The following is a 19,125-nucleotide window of genomic DNA, read 5'->3' as shown; positions in this document are numbered from 1 at the left end:
TTTTTTTTTTTTTCAGGCAAAAAAGAAAGCCATAAAAAAAGAGTTCCCCGTTTTCCTCATTCCTGCAGGTGCCCAACCCGGTTGACTTGTTGGAGTGCATTTTCTGCATTCTTAATAGATAGCTAGCAGGAAACGCCTTGTACGGCCCCAGTGAGAGGGGCAGGAAAGAGCAAGGGGAGGGTCCGAAACCCCTAGCTCCTTCTTTGCATGCACTGAGCTTCACTGAAGTGGGCTGGGCAGTTCTGGTCAGCTTAAAACACCTTGTCCCAGCCATAGAATTGTGATCTGCCTCAGGTGATGGTCGGATATTAAGGTAGGAGAAGCTGGGACCTTTTCAAGGGCTGAGGGATGGTCTTTCATCTGGGAAGGAACGGGAGGGCATCACATACTTTGTGCAATGAGACATGCCATTTTATCTGGTCCTTTTGGGACTTTTCTTCCAAGGGACCACTGTGACAACCTTTCATACTAATGACTCTGGTCTCTGGGGTGCTAAGTACAATTTTGCAGAAGTGTGGTCCATGAAGGCAGGCTATGATAGAGTTGAAACCAAATTGCAAATTTTGGATTCCCTGTCCAAAGATGTTTGCAGAAGTTTGGACAGTGCCTTGAGGTTCACTCAGACCACTTGGTGTCTTTATGTTTTGTGAGTCGGGAAAGAGACAAACTGCATGTAGTATGTTAGTTGTACCATTATGATTGCACAATTGGTGAAACGTGGTTTTGGGGTATTGCTTGCAGGAGGCTTTTGCTATAAACCAGGCACTGGGACAGAGACATCTTCTCACAGAAATCTCTCCAGGTGAGCCCTACCCTTTCTCCAGCCTCCCTCATGTCCCCTTCACTTAGACTTGCTTCACAGCATCCCTTTCCCTTCCATCACCCCACCCTGCCAGTCCTATCTGACAATTCCTTAGTGAAGAAAGCAGCCCACACAGAGGGCTCACTATGGGACAGATCTGCTAACGTTTCTGCGGAGGCGCGGTGGGCGAGATGCACCTCTGCGTGGGCCTAAGCCACGTGACAGTCCTCAGACTTTCAACATCCCACCAAGACAGATCCCCTCCTCTGGCATCTGTGTGCACTCAGGAGATTGCATATAGTAGGACTCAGGACAGTACCCCATGGCTTTCTGTTGAGTGTACATCCTTGTGTTTGGAAGGAAAAGGGAGGGGCAGAGGCAGAACTTGGAGTTTCTTCTGGATCCCCAGTTGAAACTGCATGGTGATGGCGCCGAAACATTGCCTCCCCCTGGAATTCTGGGACCTGTCCTCCCTCCTCCCAGTTGCCCCTTAGGCTTTACTCAGAAGAATGAGTTGTTGCTTCAGACTCTAATGGCCTAAGGTTCTGGTCAGCTCCATCCCTATGACTTCAGGGAAAGATAGCAAAGATTGATTACAAGTTGTGTCAAGCCTGAGCCCGCAGAGAGCACTGGCCACTGGCAATTCTGAGAGTAGTGGAAGAATCCTCCTGGGGAGCTAGCAGCCCTAGCAGCAGCAGAGAGAGAGGCTTCCAGAAACCCCACGGACGGACGGAGGTAGGCTGATGTCCTGCATTCCCTGGAGGAAACCAGATGGCTGGTTTAGGGTTCGAATGCAAGGTCTGAGAGGCCAAGCCCCCACATTTATTTGACAGATGGGGGAGACTGAAGCCCTGGGAATGTAAGGGACGGTTATTTCCACATATGGTGGCAAAACTGGGAACAATCCAAGGAAGACCATAAGGGATAATGGGAGGAAGACAGAGTTTGGAGTGAGAGAGAGCTGGGTTCACATTCCAACTCTGACACTACTTGGTTGTGTAGCCTGGACAGTTTATAATTATTTGTTTACCTTCTCTAAGACCCAGTTCCCTAATCTGTAAAATAGGGATAATAATAATTACTTTGTAGGCTAGAGATATTACATAAAATGTATGCATAGCTTCTGACACATAGTAGGTATTCTGCGCATTGTAGCTTCTAAAACAAGTGTGGTCTCTGTACTTATCATTGTGTTATAATTCACAACACTTTTGTCTCTGAATGGTGCAAACGGTTAAATGTGCTCTGCTACTGATCAAAAGGTTGTAGGTTCAAGTCCACCCAGAGACATAGCAGAAGAAAGCTCTGGCGATTTCCTTTGGGAAAACCAGCCACTGGAAATACTCGGGAGCACAGTTCTGCTTTGACACATATGGGGTCACCATGAGTTGGAGTTGACTCAATGGCAACCTAAATAGAAATAAAGCAAATTAAAAAAAAATTTTATGACTGTAAACGTCTGAAAATATGCTTTATTATTGATGAAAATTACAGTGAAATGCATAGAGTTTAAGTGTACAGTTTGAATTTTGACCAATCTATACATCATTTAGATCCCCTTCATCAAGCTGGAAGAAGGCATTTCTAATATCCTGAGAGTGAACTCCACCTACAGGCAACTGCTGTTCTAACTTCTATCACCAGAGATTATTGATGCCTGTTCTGGTAGTGTAGTGGGTTACAAGATGGGGTGCTAACCGTAAAGTCAGCAGTTTGAATCTATCAGCCACTCCTTGGGAGAAAGATGAGGCCTTATGCTCCCATAAAGATTTATAGCCTCAGAAACTCTATAGTGAGTCACAACTAGTCAGAAGCAGCTTGGTGACACACAGCAGCAGAAGCAGTGCCATATAAATGGAATGGTAGAACATGTAGTCTTTGTGCCTGGCTTCTTTCACTCAGCATGGTTTTGAGATTCATCTATGTTGCTGTATAGATTGATAGTTTGGTCCTTTTTATTGTCAAGTGGTCTTCTTTTGGTATGACTATGTCTTAGCCAATTTATTTTCCTGATGATGGACATTTGGACTATTTTCAGTTTCACTATTATGAATAAGGGGTCCTGGTATGTCACTGTAGGATAAGCACCAGGCTGCAAACCACAAAGTTGGGGCTTCAAACCCACCAGCCACTTCTTGGAAACTCTCTACAGGGTCACTGACACCAATAGCATTATGAAGAATGCTATTAGGAAATTCATGTGCAGATCTTTGCGTGGACATATGTTTCATTTCTCTCGATTAAATGTACCTAGAAGTGGGATTGCTGAGTCACATGGTAAACATATGTTTAACTTTATAAGAAACTGACAGGTTTTTAAAAGTGATTGTTCATATGTTTTTGGAATAAGAGTACAAGAGATTACTTTGTAGGGTAATATCTGGTTATGGTTAACATGACTGTTAGCCACTGAGGAATTGAATGGTGGTTTTCAATCAAAGTCTTTCCTAGACAATACAATCCAGCTATGACACTAAGGAGAACTTTTTTAGAAAGGGTCCCTGCTTACCACCAAATCACTTCCCAATGTCCCTCTCATAAGCTGTTGCTATTTTGGGTAGAATCATGGAAGTGTAGACTGCGGAGTCCATCTGCTTCAACTCCCTCATTTACCCAAGAGGCATCCGAATCCCAGACAAGCTATGTGCTTCCTCCAAAATTACACAGTTGACTTGTTTGGGAGCTAAAGAAAACAAACAACAGATTTTCTGACTCTTGCTCTGATTTATTGTCCATACATTGTGCTTTCTCTCCATGAAGAGGCAAATTGCTTGCCCCCCAAGGAAAAGAGTCATCCTACTTATAGCCTAGGTTCATGGGAATAAAATGGCAGTGACATTTTGCATTTTGTCCACAGCTATCAACGGTGCCACCCACAATGGAAGAAACAAAGAAGACTAGTAAGGGTAAACAGAAGCCTATAAGGACTGAGTGGAATTCCCGATGTGTCCTTTTCACCTATTTCCAAGGGGACATAAGCAGCGTTGTGGATGAGCACTTCTCCAGAGCTCTGGGCAATATCAAAAGCCCCCAGCAACTGCCCACCTCGAGCCAGAACCAAGAAGTGACCTTTAGGAATGGTGAGCATGTTGGGAGGGAAAAAGTCAAAATTCCCTGTCCAGGCTAGCACTGAGCCCAGCTCATTGATGCACTTAAACAAGTATATATTTGCTATAGGAAAGACACACCATCCAATGTGAAGCCACACTTCCTCTTGATAAATTTAATGTGGTTTAATTGAGTTAATTCACCAATTATATTATGTCCTCAGTTGTGTGAGCTGTAGGGTTTACTGCTCAGCACACAACAAAAGCCCCACGTCTTCCACAATTACATAATGATCAGTATAATTTTAATATGGGTAGCCTGATGCGGTAGGAATACAAAAGAACTCATAAGAAAAAGCAGGTCCCATGTAGGTGCTCCTGGCCTCCTCTCAACTGATGGAGCAAGAGGAGGGCGGGAGGGAGGCAGATGAAGGGTTTTGCTGTTATTGGAGCCTTCACCCCACTCCAATAGGGTGAGGGTGTCCATTGTACATACTACTTGGCAATATTTTTTTTAAAAAAAAGTTGTCTGGCATCTCCAAGCAACTACCTCAAGAGAACTGTGTTAAAAACATATATGCCAAAATCTTAAGATTTGGAGGAAGTCATAAAAATGACACTGGCCCTTTCCTCGAGAAAATATATAAAAATGATACTGTATGACTGTATTGGTTGGAAGATGATTGTACTCTAGGCTGCATTTATTTTTACAAATTCATTTTCATTATTATGGAGTACTTGGGTGGTGTAAATGGTTAATACACACAGCTGCTACCCAAAAGGTTGGTGGTTCAAGTCCACCCAGAGGTACCTCAGAGGAACGTCTAAGGCAATCTACTTCTAAGAAATCAGTCATTAAAAACCATATGGCGCACAACTTTACTCTACACAATTTATAGGGTTACCGTGAGTTGGAGGTGACTTCATAGTAGTTGTTTTTCATTTGTTGTCTTTTATCTTTAATCATTATTACTTCATTCTTTTTTCTGATAGTAAAAGATTTTCCCATAAGTCCATGAAAATATTTCTGGGCCCTAGGGACCATGCCTACCCGCCACCTGAATGTGAAACAATGTGGTTCCTCTTCACTTGTAGGAAATTTGCCAATAGACCAGGGGCTGTGTGGTTTTATGGGCTCATTAATACTGTTCCCAAATATGAGTGGTGAATGCCTTGCTCTCATTGACATATGTACATGCCTCCAAGTGGGTTTCTTTGTACGAAGTGGACATGTGGGGTCTCTGCCTGCAGGAGAAAGAACTCATCTCTTTCCAAATACCCCCATTCTGGCTTTGCTCTTCATGTCAAGACAGGCAATTGGTGTGCGTCTGATGTACTCCCCTTTGCAGAATTTATGTCTCTCCTAGAAAGTTCTTTTCCAGTCACATGACATGATTTTCTCAAAGTATCTTTTGGGTTAAGTAAACATGTGGAAGGGTTGAGGCAGCAGCAGATACAAAAGCAAATGGTGTGTTTCAGTCTCACAGTTCTGAAGGCGAGAAGAGCAGATCAAGGTATTGGCCTTGTTGGTTCCTTCTAAGGCTCTGAGACAGAAAGTGTTCCATGTCTCCTTGTCTTGCTTCTGATGCCTCCAGGCACTGCTTGGCTTTTAGCTGTAGCATCACATGGCATCCCTCCTGTATGTCTCTGTCCCAAGATGTCTTCTTTTGTATAAGGATGCCAGTCATATCAGAATAAGGCACACCCTATTCCAGTATGACCTAATGTTAACCTAGCTGATAACATCTTCAAAGAAAGAACTTCTTTCCAAACAGGCTCTTTCCAAACAGCTCCCAAACAGGTATGGGGGCTTAGGACATCAGCATATCTTCATTTGGGACACAATTCAACCCGTAACACCTGGTAAAATCTGAGCTAAAAGTAACTCTTGGCCTATTGCCTAATCCCTTGGCTTCATTTTGCAGGAAAATGCTATTAACGTATATTATCTCTTCTTCCTTTCTCCTCATGCTCTCTTAAATCCACTCCACTCAGGCTTTCATCGTCGTTACTCCTTGAAACCACTCTTATTAAGGCTAGGCAGTGGCCTCTACTTTCCAAAACCCATGGTCCTCTGTCTTCATCTAATTTGATCTACCAGCAACATTTGCTGTAGTTGATTTCTCCCTCCTTTTTTGAAATACTTCCTTCACTTGGATTTCATCATATCACACTCTCTTGGTATTCTTCCTACCTCCTTGGTTAGTACTTCTTTTCAGTCTCCTTTTCTGGATCCTTCTCCTGCCCCAACTTCTAAATGTTCAACTGTTCCAGGATTCAGGTTTCAGGCCATTTCTAGCTTCTAGCTAAACTCACTCCTTAGATGACTGGTCTTAAATGTCACCTATGTGCTGATCAATTCTAAATGTCTATTTCCAGCCTAAACTGGAGTCTAGATCTATATATCTAACTGTTTTCTTGAAATCTTTACTTTATAGGCCTAATAGGAATCTGAAACAAAACAGGTCCCAAGCTGTACTCTTAATCTTCTCCCTAACCTGGTTCTTCTGCACTCAACAAAATGACAACTGTATCCTCCCAATCATTTAGAGTCATGTTTACATCCTCTGCTTTTCTCAAGGCCCATGTTCAATCCTTTGAGACTGCTTCTTCCCACCTTTGCTACTATCTTCCTGGTCTGAGAAACATTATCTCCCCTGGATTATTGCTGTAGCCTCCAAATTGGTCTCACTGCCCTAGGTCCTCTTCAGTCTAGTCTCAACACAGGGGTTAGAATGATACAATGAAAAAGAAAGTTTATTTTACCCTTCTGATCAAAACCCTCCAATAGTTTTTCCATCTTACTTGGAATCAAATCCAAAGTTTTTCATGGGACATAACTTTATCTGGGTACCTGTTATCTGCCTGATATCATATTCTGCTACTTCCCACTTAACTCATCTTCTCTAGCCTCCTTGCCATTTGTAGACCACACCAAGTATAATCCTGTCTCAGGGCCTACATGCTTGTTGATCCTTCCCTTATTTACTTTTCGATCAGAGTGTTACCTCTTCACATAAGCCTTCTCTGAACAACCTTGTTGTTGTTAGGTGCCATCGAATTGGTACCAAGTCATAGCAACCTTATGCACAACAGAATGAAACCCTGCCTGGTGCTGGGCCAACCTCATTATTGTTGCCACACTTGAACCCATTGATACTGCCACTTTGCCAATCCATCTCGCTGGGGGTCTTCCTCTTTTTCTCTGACCAGTGACTGGTCCCTCCTAACAGTGGGTGGCAGTTGTATCGTTTCCTTTGCCCTCCAACTTTCTAGTGGGTCTTTCCATGACCACTGAGGGAACTTGAGCACAGACAGCATTAGTGACGTCTAGGCACACCACCCTTCCCATGCCAAACAGAGAGGCAGCTTTCTTCTCCCCCTGACCTTCTGGAAAGTTACATTTTCCCTGTGAGAACCTCACACATCTTTTGACTAGGGAGATGTCCAGCCCTCAGAGAGTGTGGGGTGGGCTAGGAAAATGTTTGTCTGCTGATTTCGCAAATGAAAGAGTGTTGCCCTCAAGGTCTTCCTTATCGCAACTAGGACTCAAAGTTCTCCGAGATTCTGCTGCTCCATGACAGAAGACCAGACCCACAGTAGAACTCGCTGGACAGTTAGAGGCTATAAGTGCAGCTTCAAAACTGGTGGGAATCCATAAAGTGTCCTTTCATTTCTGACCATCAGCACCCTCTCAAGCTCTGCAGGCCAGCACCTAGCCACCCGCCACAGCCCAGCCCTGCCCAGGAGAACAGGCTGCCCATTCATGTGCTCCCATCCCCCCCTCACCTACCTCCTAAGGGCAGGCTGTAAAGCTGCCTACGCTAAGCCCAAGCATACAGACCCATGTGCCTAGAAGATGCAACCCAAGTTCCTGACTTCTTTTTCCAAATCAAAGTGATGTTTTATTTACTTACATCATTTTTGTTACTGGTCACACTTCAGAAGAGAAAACAGAAGTTAAATGATTTCTCTCTTTAAAAAGGACATTGGGGATTTAAGACTGGGTAACTCAAGAAGTTTTAGTAACTACCATTTCTGAGGGACAGTTTGGTGTGCATTCCACCCTGAATTCAAGCCCCCTGGGCTGGGGCCTGCTCACATTGCTCAACAGATACAGGAGAGAAGGCAAAAGGGCACATACCTGAGCACCCAGAGGCCTTTTATAACTAGCTGCAAAGGCCCCACCTCCTTCTCCTCTCCCATCTGCCATACTCAAGTGGGGGTAGGGAAGAAATGCTGCGGCTCTTTCTGTGAATGGCTACCTGGAATATAGCCATGCTAGTTGTTTATGGCACTTGTGAACACTAACAACTGTGTGCTTCTTTCCCAGTAAGGAAGGAGAGTTTGTACAAACATATATTGAGCCTCCACTGGCTAACAGACACCACACATCATTGCACTGTGTCCAGAGGGTGCAAGGAGGCAGGGCCACCATGTGGAGGCAAACTCTTCAGAGCCGGAGGGTGTTTTCTGCAGGGTTCTGGGGCCCCTCGGAAGGTATATAGGTGGGTGTGGGTGAGTTCTCTATGTTTGCCTAGGTGGCAGTAGAGTGGCTTGCTCTTGGAACCACATGGGAAATGAGAACTAGAACTCTATGGGCAGACCTGGGTCTTAAGACTGGGAACACAGGAATTCTAGAGGCAAGAGTGGGATTAAGAGATTGAGGCCAGATGCTAAGGATGGAAGTCTTTCGTATTCCTATTGAGAGAAAAAAATCTAGCCTGTTCAAGTGTTGCTGAATCAAAGTATCCTTCACCATGTCTCCATTCGCTAAAGTAGTTGGGGAGTTTGAGAAGGCAGTAAACTCACTCTGGGAATGCAGTGGAGCAGGCCTGAGTCGGCTTACCGCCCTCTCCTCCAGAGGTAACTAAGAGAAACCATTTGGGTAGTAAGTAGGAAGGTATCACTATACCACTCGGGCTATTTCTAGTAGCAACAGTAACCATGAGCCAATGCAGGCTGTGGTCCATGAAACAGCCATCCATCCACAGGCTAGATGGGCAGTTAGCCCAAGAAGCCTAAGAAAGTACAGTCCCACCAAAATTCAGGGTCTCTCTTCCATGGATATCAGCACCCAAACCTGTTCAGGAAAGGGGGTTTCCAAGGTACCCAAGGCCCACCATTGGGTTGCAGAGTAACTAAATAGAACCTTGGAGAACAGCGTACCACTCATTTCAGACAGAGAATCCCTGGAAGGAAGCAGTTAAGAGAAATTATCAGAGCATGCTGGGACCCCGCCTTCCACATTTTAAGCAGCCAGGGCTCAGGCTGTATGTGTGAGCTCTGTGAAACCACTTCAGATGGAAACTGCTTGGCTGTCAGAGGCTACATGTTATTGTTGTTTTGTGCTTAGGACATACAGTACCCTCATTCAACATGAAGCACTGATAGGGGTTATGGCAAATCAGCTTAATCTCTCTATTTGTGCCACAATGTACCCTAATTGCTACTGTCTGTGGATATCAATTTTTGAAAGTTGCTTTTACCCTCAGGAACAAATCTTAATGTTTCATTGCCAGTGTTTTCATTAGAACAGGCCAACTGTTGCCCATTGCCCATTGTGAAGGACAGAAAATATTGGACACGATGTCTCCATCGACGGGGGCAGGTCTCATTTTGCTTTTATCATCTCTATCACACACAAAGCTATGGTGGTGGGTGGGGATGCTTCAGTACCACTGAGTAGGCCTCTCAGACATTTTTTTTCCCCCCTCTTGTTCAGAATCCAGTCAAATAGAGAATTCAGGAGAGCTGGGAGAATGTACCAGCCAGCCTCTTAGGTCCTTGAGTTTTCCTTTGTTTGCATCACCCCTACCTCCTTCCTCTTTCATTAACTTAGATATATGAGAGGCTCCAGGCTTTAAGCACCATCTGGTAGACCCCTATCCCTCTGCCCCTCCTTCCAGAGTACCTATTGAGAATGGGGAAAGCAGCCATCCATGTCATGAGCTAATGTAGACTTTGAGATCTCAAACTCAACCACTATTACAAGGACAATTAGATTAGTGGCTTGTACCATCAAAGGAGGCCTCATCCCCATCAGCTTACCTACATGAACTTTGCAAGAATAAACTGAGTCACCCCTTGACCCTGAGCATTTTGTGTTTACAAAACAAGATCCAAGCAACTACTTCCCCATCCATCGCTTAGGATTTGGATCCCTACTTGGCTCATCTGTTTTCCTGCCTTGGTTCAGTCTCTTAACATCCCTGTGCCAGATTTCCTCTTGAAAATGTTATGTCAAAACCTACAGTTGTGTGAATGACCAACATAGGCAAATACTAAGCCCTTTATAAAGTTCTGTGGCTTCCTACTATTTGATGTATTCAAAACACCAGCTATAAAATAAAGCAAAACAATAGCTACAATCAAACACAAAACACCTTTGATTAAATAATTCTACTTGTAGAAAATTTACCTTAATCATTGGAAGTAACTGGACAAGGGTGCAAAGATACACAGATGATCATTGCAATGGTAATAGAATTGAAACAATACAAATGTCTGAGCTGTCTGTAAATATGACATTTGTTAGTAAGACTTAAGGTAAAAATCAACTAACAGGTCCTGCCTATAGAGTCGATTTGGTAAGAGTAGGACTGTGCTCCGGGGTGGGGGGGTGGGGGGGTGGTGGTGTTAATGTCTGGTTGGTTGGAAATAGATCATCAGATCTTTCTTCTGAGGTACCTTTGGGTGGATTTGAATCTCCAACCATTCAATTAGCAGCAGAATATGCTATTTGTACCACAAAAGAAATTTTTTTACAATGGAATCCTGTGGGGACAATTAGAAAGCTGAGGTTTGGGTCTTGTCACTGCTATGGAAATATATTCACAATGTTTTAATGATGAAAAAAACAGCTTAGATAACATGTTTTGTAAGAATAATGTCTACACAAAGAGAAAACAATCTTAGAAAAAAGTGTGTCCAAATCACTACCTATCATGATCAAGGTAATATGTTTTTTTCACCTTTTCTACATTTTCATCACATTAAGAAATAGTATGGAGTGGTTGTACATGAAGAGTCTAATCAGTGTCCCCAAAGGATACATGTAGAAATTATTGAGTTGGTGTATGTTTATTTTATTGTATATGTTTTACTGTATATGCTTTCATGACACAATAAAAACCAGTATACATTAACTAGAAAAAAAAATTAGGCTACTTCCGCTTTACAAAGAAAAGCTAAAGCACCTGCTATGAGAGCCCTAGTGGTATTATAGGATAAGCAATGGACTGCCAACTGCAAGGTCAGTGGTTCCAACCCCCAAGCTGGTCCTCAGGAGAAAGAAGAGGCTTCTTGCTCCCTTAAAGATCTACAGTCTCGGAAGCCCTATTGTTAAGTGTCATCAGGTCGATTCTAACTAGAGCTTGCCTGTGCAGGGTTTCCGAGGAACAGCTGGTAGGTTTGAACCTCCGACCTTGTGGTTTGCAGTCCAATGCTTATATAAGATGGCTATTAATTAGAATTGACTCAATGATAGTGAATGAGTGATTGATTGACAGCTGTCTAACTGTTTTCTGGATCTTTCCTTCTCAGATAGTGACATGCCTCCAAATCAATGGCGCTTGTCCTCTCATTGGAGAAAGGCACAGCCAGAAGGCGTTCGTGCAAATGGTGTTGCCAAAAGCAGCTTGAGTGTGTCTGCTCCCATGGCTATGGATCCGTATCCATACCCGCACCCACGACTGCTGACCAGGAGCCCCTCAGCCCAGCCCAGAGAACTGTGGCATTTCCCCTCTCTACCCAGCTCCAGCTCTGCACAGCCTGCCTATCCTCATGCTTTCTCCAGTAGCCACCTGGCCCCAAATCCCAGACCTGATGGGAAATGTGAGCCCCTGCTAAGTCTCCTGCAGCAAGAAAGATGCCCAGCCTGTCCTCAGGAATGTCTTATGAGGGAGAGCCCCAACTCTGCCCAGATACCTGGAAGAGCAGGCTTGCTCTTCAATCAGCATCCTGGCTCCTACCACTGTAAGTATCTGCCTACACATACTTGGATTGGTTGTAGGGAAGAGTCCGCATGAGATTGGGGTGCCAGATGAATTGCTGCCACTGGGCATGGGACTGCTGAGGGACAGAATGCTTTGCTTCAGCTTTTCATAGCTTCCCTAGACTTCACTGACAGCCACAGTTTAATGGCTAGCAGGTTACAGAGGTAGACAATCAGACTGATATGACCTAGAATATCTACTCCAGCCTGTTGGATTGGTTTTATGCTAGAAAAATGATGGACTATTGCCTAAAATCACAGTAGTCCTATATTTACCTCATTGTGAGCTACCAAATAATCTGTTTGCAATGCAGAATTCTGTGACATGCCTACAGAATCAAACATGAGCTTCCCAACAGGTTGGCAACATGCCAGCATCCTGAGCAAAAACAAAGACAGTCCATACCAACCTTGTACTCCACACATTAAAATTTGAAGCAACCGGAGAGCTAGTCCTGTGGCTTCTTGGCTTTCAGCAGCTTGCTCTTGCTCACTGGGCTCCCCTCTTCTGTTTCCCTCGGGTCCCTGTTCCTAGACTACCACCATTCCCTCAGAACCAAAAATTCCCTTGAGAGTTACTTACTCACTGTTTCATTCATTCACTCACTGAAAAAAGATTTAATTAGCGCCTTAAAAAAACAATAGCCTTAGAGTTGATTTCAGACTCGTGACATTGACAAAGTAGAAGTGCTCCATGGGGATTCCTTGGCTGTACTATGAATGGAAGCAAAGCACCAGGCCTGTTTTCTGGAGGACTGCTGGTTGGGTTGGAACCACCAACTTTTCAGTTAGTAAGTAGTTCCGTGAAAATCATTTGTACCACTCAGGAATCCTTAATTAGTGCCTGTTGTTGTTAAGTGCTATCGAGTCGGTTCCGACCCATAGCAACCCTGTATAGGGTTTCCAAGGAGCAGCTGGTGAGCTTGAAACCCCGACCTTGCAGTTCAGACGGCTTTGAAGTCTGACGCATTAAACCACAGTGCCACACCAGGACTCCTTAGTGCCTAGTGGGTGCAAAAATGCCCATCAGAAAACAAGACTCCTTTCTTTGTAAAATGATGAGAGTAGAATCAATCTGACTTATAATTTCACCAAAATAAACAAACCGATTCTGCTACAAGATTAGACTTTTGTATGCAATGTTGGTGGTAATAGGAGGGGGCTTCAAAAAGTTAATGAAAAATGGAATGAAAAGATGATGGAATTTTTCCATGAACTTTTTGAAGCCCCCTCATATATACATATTTTATAGTTTCATGGCATTAAGCTTGACATTCTGCATTCTAGATGAGTTTTATTTTTTAGCTCCCTGGTCCACACGTCTGTGACTCTAGTCTCCCCTAGAAGCCACGGTGGTACAGTGGTTAAGCACTCAACTGCTAACTGAAAGATCAGCAATGCAAACCCACCAGCTGCTCCTCAGGAGAAAGATATGGCAGTTTGATTCTGTGAAGAATCTACCCTTGGAAGCCCTGTGAAACAGTTCTTGTTGTTAGGTGCCATCGAGTCGGTACCGACCCATAGCGACTTTATGCACAGCAGAATGAAACACTGCCCGATCCTAGGCCAACCTCACTACTGTTGTCACGCTTGAGTCCATCGACGCTGCCACTTGGCCAATCCATGTGGAACAGTTCTACTCTGAGACAAATTATCCAATAAGCAAGGTAAGCATGGGTTATCTTGTGCCTACTTAATCTGTAGTGAACAATTTCCCATAGGTTCAAAGAGATGGTGAAAAACATGTGAAACTACAGATTAGTAAGTAAGCACAAAGAAACTCATGCTTACCTTGCTTACTGCATACTCTGTCCCTGTCAGGGTTTGCATATTTGAAAAGTGGCTTTGATTTGGTAGGAAGGTGGTATGGGGCTTCAGAGAGACAGATGCCAGCCAGACCTAGAAGCAGATCTTGGCTGTGATGAAAAAATGTGAAAATACTCATACAGGTTACTAAGTAAGCACAAATAAGCTGTGCTTCCCTTGCTGATTAGGCAATTTGTCCCCTGTCTATAGGGTCACTATGAGTCAGAATTAATTTGACAGTGAAAGGTTTTATGGGTAGTCTCCAATGCTTGAAATGGATTTTCTGGAAGCTGCCTTTTGCTCTGCTCTGAGTATGCAGAGGGCCTGTTGAGCCCAGCCGGGCACTCTGCTCCATGTAAACACTGAAAACAAATTTCCCATTAACATACCACTCCATCATTTCCAAAGTTTTATTAAGAAAGTACTTAAAGAAGAAATCATAAACTGTTATGCTTGGGACACCTGTGAGATTTCCCACACCTGTACTCTTTTTTACAACTCTGTTCTTAATGGATTCAGAGGGCAAATTGGGCCAACTGAGTTTGTATATGTCTTGTACAGACACACAGTAGAACCCTGTTTTGATAGCTGTTAGAACCTACATAATTCAAATCCTTACCCCCAAACATAACTCTATACAGCTCAACTTTAATTCAGCAAATATTTAGTGAGCATCTACCATAGCCAGGCATCTAATGGTGAAACACCAAAGCAGGTAGTATTCTATTCCCAAAACCTCTAGATACATTCACAAAGCAATGTTTCTCACCAAAGTCTCTACTACTGCAGACTCTGCACATTCTCCTACTCAAGTTGACATCCAATGCACTAATTGATGACTGGCTGCTCAGAATCTGGTGAGGAAGTTAGCAACTCCTAATCAGGGACACTGCCTAAAAGAGGGAAACATGGCCTTGGGGTCTTACAACAGAAGCTTTTCTGTCTTTGAGGGCTGATTCAGTGGCAGTGAGTTTGGTTTTTCTGAGGACGGGGGGTACTATTGTATACTTTGTAACCCAGCCCCAGTGATTTCATTTCCAGTCATGACTTTTTCATCTTTTCTAGATAAGAAAATGTATTTCTCCTCCAACCATGGACCAGCAGCCAGTGCCAGCCTTGCAACTGAAAGTAGGTATCTGTTTCCTGCCTTTGACAGTTATTCTCTGTAACCTGAGAAGAAACTTAAGTGTAAAAACCAGGGTCCCCAGCAGCTGAAAGTACCTTTTTATCTTTGACACCTTTTCTTTTTTCTTATTTTTGTATTTAGAATTTGTTTCATTTTGGTCTCAAAGAGTCCATGCATTTCATATCTTGTAAAATTTCTTGCAATATCCTTGCCTTACTGCAGAAGCAGTTCAGCTGTGTTGTTTTACCTGAACCTGACTGATGGGGGAAACTAAGGTGACTCAGAAAGTACACAGATTCATGGAGATTAGCTTATCTGCCCCAGATGTTCACTTTTTTGCCAAGTACATAGGGCTGGCTGCCCTAGAATACTGCAGCTAGGAAAAATGCTGACTAAGAGGACAAGCCTATGGACTGCACAATTTGAAAATGCTGTCAGTACACAATGAAGACAATCTGGGGGTGGGAGGATGACATGGGGAGCTATGTGGCCCAGATTCTAATCCTGCCTTCATTACTTAATTGTTGTTGTTAAGTGCAGTTAAGTCAGTTTCCACTCATAGGGTTTCTGAGGAGCAGCTGATGGGTTTGAACTGCTAACCTTGTAGTTAGCAATCCAGTTCTATTTTGTTGTTAATTGCCATCGAGTCAGTTCTGACCCATAGCTAGCCTGTGTAGGATTTCCAAGGAGTAGCTGGTAAGCTTGAACTGCCAACTTGAGGTTCAAACTGACTTTGCAGTCCAGCTCATTAACCCACAGTGTGATTGCTTATGAGTTTACACTTCATATTGTTCATAAACCCAAAATAGCAACTTTATTTATGGGGCACTGATTATGGGCCAGATATGGCATCCTGCAAAGTCCCTTAAATGACATTGTGGTATGTGGTACCTTACACAATCGGTATTCAGCAAACAGTGATTATTTTAGTTATCTTGCACTGTTATCACAGACATTTTTTTCACTCATAGTTTTGTTGTTGCTGTTGTTTAGTGCTGTTGAGTCAACTCTGACTCATAGTGACCCTGCACAGGGTTTCTGAGGAATGGCTGCTCAGTTTGAACCACTAACCTTGTGGTTCAATCAAACCAATCTTGCAGTCCAGTGCTTATCCTACAGTGCCACAACTGGACTCCCTGTCACAGTTTAGGAGTCGAGAATTTGGAATCCAGAGCCCCAGCTCTAGGGGAAGGCTTTCTCTCTCTTGACTCTGGGGGAAGGTCCTTGTCTCTTCAACTTCTGCTTCATGGTTCCTTGGAGATGCCATGGATCTTGACAGCTATCTTACCCCCATCTCCCTCAGTCTGCTTGCTTGTGTAATCTCTTTTTCTATCTCGAAAGATGCTGCCTTAAAACATAACCTACACTAATACTACCTCATTCATATAACGAAGAAAACCCATTCCCAAATTGGTGCAGTGGCTAAGTGCTGAGAGGTTGGTGGTTCGATCCACCAACTGCTTTCACGGGAGAAACATGTGGCAATTTGCTTCTGTAAAGATTCCCAAACCAAACCCAACTCACTGCCGCTGAGTTGATTGTGACTCATATCAATCCCTCAGGACAGAGTAGAACTGCCCCATAGGGTTTCTAAGACTGCAAATCTTTACAGAAACAGACTGACACATGTTTCTCCCTCAGAGTGGCTGGTGGATTCAAACTGCTAATCATTTGGTTAGCAGCCACGTGCTTTAACCATTGCACCACCAGAAAGGTGACAGCCTTGGAAACCCAATGGGACAGTTCTGCTCTGTCATGTAGTCACTATGAGTCAGAAATGACTCCATGACAACGTTTTTGGTTGTTGTTGTTTTAACGATTTACAGTGTAGATCGTTAAAACATCATTTCACATATAGGAAATTGAGATATAGGGAAGTCATGTAAATTTGCCAAAAGTGCCAGGGTCCATTTTGTTTTGTTTCTGATTTCAAAGTGTTTTCTGGGTCTTGTCCACCAAACTGTGGCGCTGTAGGTTAATGTATCAGACTGCAAAGCCATTTGAACTACAAGGTCAGTGGTTCAAGCTCACTAGTCACTCCTTAGACACTCTATTCAGGGCAGCTATGGGTCGGAACTGACTCGACGGTATTTAACAATAACAATAACCCACTAAACTAAGTTCCATCTGGACACAACATAATTTACCACTGTTGCATATGGAGACACTGTTTTAACACAATAATAACCAGTGAAAAACAAATTGTAGCCATCAAGTTGATTTGGACCCTAGGACCATCAAGGGAGAAGAGCACAAACGCATGGCTGTTTGGGGTTTTTTTCGAGAAATACATCACCAGGTTTTTCTTTGGAGGCACTTCTGGGTGCACTCAAACGTCCACAGTTTTGCAGTGTTAACCATGTTGTTTGTTGTTAAGTGTTGTCAAGTCTGTTCTGATTCATACCAAGGAGCAGCTGGTGAGTTTGAACCAACAACCTTGTGGTTCAAACTGACCTTGCGGTCCAGTGCTTTACCCAAAGCATCACACTAGGATTCCTAATCATTTATACCACCCAGGAACTCAAACGAAATCATTGCATTTATTGAGCACATAGTGCCAGGTACTATTCTGAGGTCTTGACATGTGTTTAACCTGTTTAATTATCACCAGAATCTTGGGAGGAAGACAACAGTATTATCCCCATTTAGCAGATGAAGAAGACATGGCTGAGAGAAGCGAGATAACTTGCCCCAGATCACACAACTCAGGAACAGTACGACCAAAAATTGGGCTCAGCTGACTCCAGAACGAGCTTTCTAATCCACATGCTTATCCTGTTTTTCAGGGAGCCAATCTCCAGAGAGAAGACAAAACCTGTATTTCTACTGAACTTAGGTTTGAAGAAGAGAATTGATTTTTCCAAACCTGCTCCTGATTTTCCACTATGAATCCAGAGTATATAGAGATATCATCATCCTTTTATGATTCTACCCTAAAATTATACCCTTTTCTTCCTTGATATCTAGGCCCTATGGCAAGATTTTCAAGCTTGTTAAGTGAATTTCAAGCATATAAAATGATGAAGAGAGTTGTTTGTGATGGAATAAAAAAAGCCTACCTCGTTGGTCATCCCACCTTCCCCTGCATCCTAATTAGTAATCACAATCCCTTATCCCCAGCCAGGGTCCTTCAAACACATCCTCACCAGGTAGTATCCTATGGAGTTTTCTTACTTTTCAAATTGTTTAATAGAGAGATAAGGCCCAGCCCAAGGCTTTCAACTTTTCCAACCTGAACTTATGTCAACTTCAATCCTGCCTCTTCTAAAATCAAAATGAAAAATGGCATGAGAAAAAAATCATTGAGAATGGACTGGGGCTGGAAGGTAGCTGAAAAGTTCAGACTGGTTCTAATGAATGAAATAATGTCTTTGGGAAATAGGATTCCTCAATTCCCACCACCACCCCCAAAACAAATTTGAATGGAACGTCTAAAAATCTTTGACTTTTAAGAACTTAACTTATTGGAAGAATAGCAAATTGCCTTGTCCCAAGCAGGGCCTGTGGTGGAGCAGAAGTCAATCTGTATGCAGAACATTTGTTGGCATGAGTTCCTGTTTGCCCTAACTCTGTAGATTAGGACTGTAGGGTGGCAACTTGCAGTCTTGCAGAGGGGCCCAGTTGGCTTCCATAAGCAATGGAACTTCTCGTTTAGCTCTTGCCCTGTTAGTGCCATGTGGGGACTATTCTTTTCCTTTTCAGCCCAGAGTCCTTGGGTCACTCAACATAGATACTAGTGGCACCTTTAATTGAGTTGGAAGAGAAAGACAGGGCTTTTTCTAAGATGTGGAAGCAGAATCTCCCTGCAGACTGGTCCAGAAAAAAAAATGGCAATTTCTCCAAACTCATTTAACTCCCCAATCTAGTAGACAGCCTGGTTTTGTGTGTGAGTTTGGTGATTGATCCATGACATTCCCAGAAACCCCTGCTGCCAATGTCCCCCACCATACCCCACTTGATCTAATGAAATAACTCAGAGGGTGATGAATAATAAACTTATAATTTTTCAAATAGCATTAGTCTGGATTCTAGTTTCTTTTACATCCATCGTCTGAAATAATACAACAACCCTGCAGTTGGCATTATTTATTTCTCTTTGAACATATGGAGGCTCAGAGGAGCCCAACATCACCCAGTAGTACAAGCACTCAAGTCCAGGTCTTTGAACTTCATGTTTTTTCTTTGCACCATAATATTTAACAAGGGTTAATATTTGGATGGCTCTTAAATGAGTCTCTTGGGGAAGAGGGTACATGGTCTGTGCTTGACTACTAACCTGAAGGTTGGAGGTTCACACCCATGCAGAGGAATGGTGGAAGAAGGTCTCACAATCTGTTTCCACAAAGGC

At 43.3% G+C, this 19,125-nt stretch overlaps 1 protein-coding gene across 1 annotated transcript; it reads left to right on the top strand.

Annotated features, from left to right (window-relative positions):
• The first annotated feature begins 3,680 nt into the window (after positions 1 to 3,680).
• On the top strand, positions 3,681 to 14,820 carry VGLL1 (vestigial like 1 (Drosophila)). The gene is made up of 3 exons (XM_006874716.1): positions 3,681 to 3,882; positions 11,395 to 11,826; positions 14,717 to 14,820. The coding sequence occupies exons 1-3, from the start codon at positions 3,681 to 3,683 to the stop codon at positions 14,818 to 14,820; spliced, it is 738 nt and encodes a 245-aa protein (XP_006874778.1).
• The last annotated feature ends 4,305 nt before the right edge of the window (positions 14,821 to 19,125 follow it).

This window comes from Chrysochloris asiatica, unplaced genomic scaffold (assembly GCF_000296735.1).
Source record: "Chrysochloris asiatica unplaced genomic scaffold, ChrAsi1.0 scaffold00295, whole genome shotgun sequence".
Taxonomy (NCBI): domain Eukaryota; kingdom Metazoa; phylum Chordata; class Mammalia; order Afrosoricida; family Chrysochloridae; genus Chrysochloris; species Chrysochloris asiatica.
Note: the sequence above shows the minus strand (reverse complement) of the source record. Positions and strands in the feature narration are given on the sequence as shown.

Coding starts and splice junctions, on each gene's coding strand:
- VGLL1 (XM_006874716.1), top strand. CDS start 3,681: ATGGAAGAAACAAAGAAGACTAGTAAGGGTAAACAGAAGCCTATAAGG. Junction 3,883..11,394: donor AGAAGTGACCTTTAGGAATG/GTGAGCATGTTG, acceptor TTTCCTTCTCAG/ATAGTGACATGCCTCCAAAT. Junction 11,827..14,716: donor GCATCCTGGCTCCTACCACT/GTAAGTATCTGC, acceptor CATCTTTTCTAG/ATAAGAAAATGTATTTCTCC.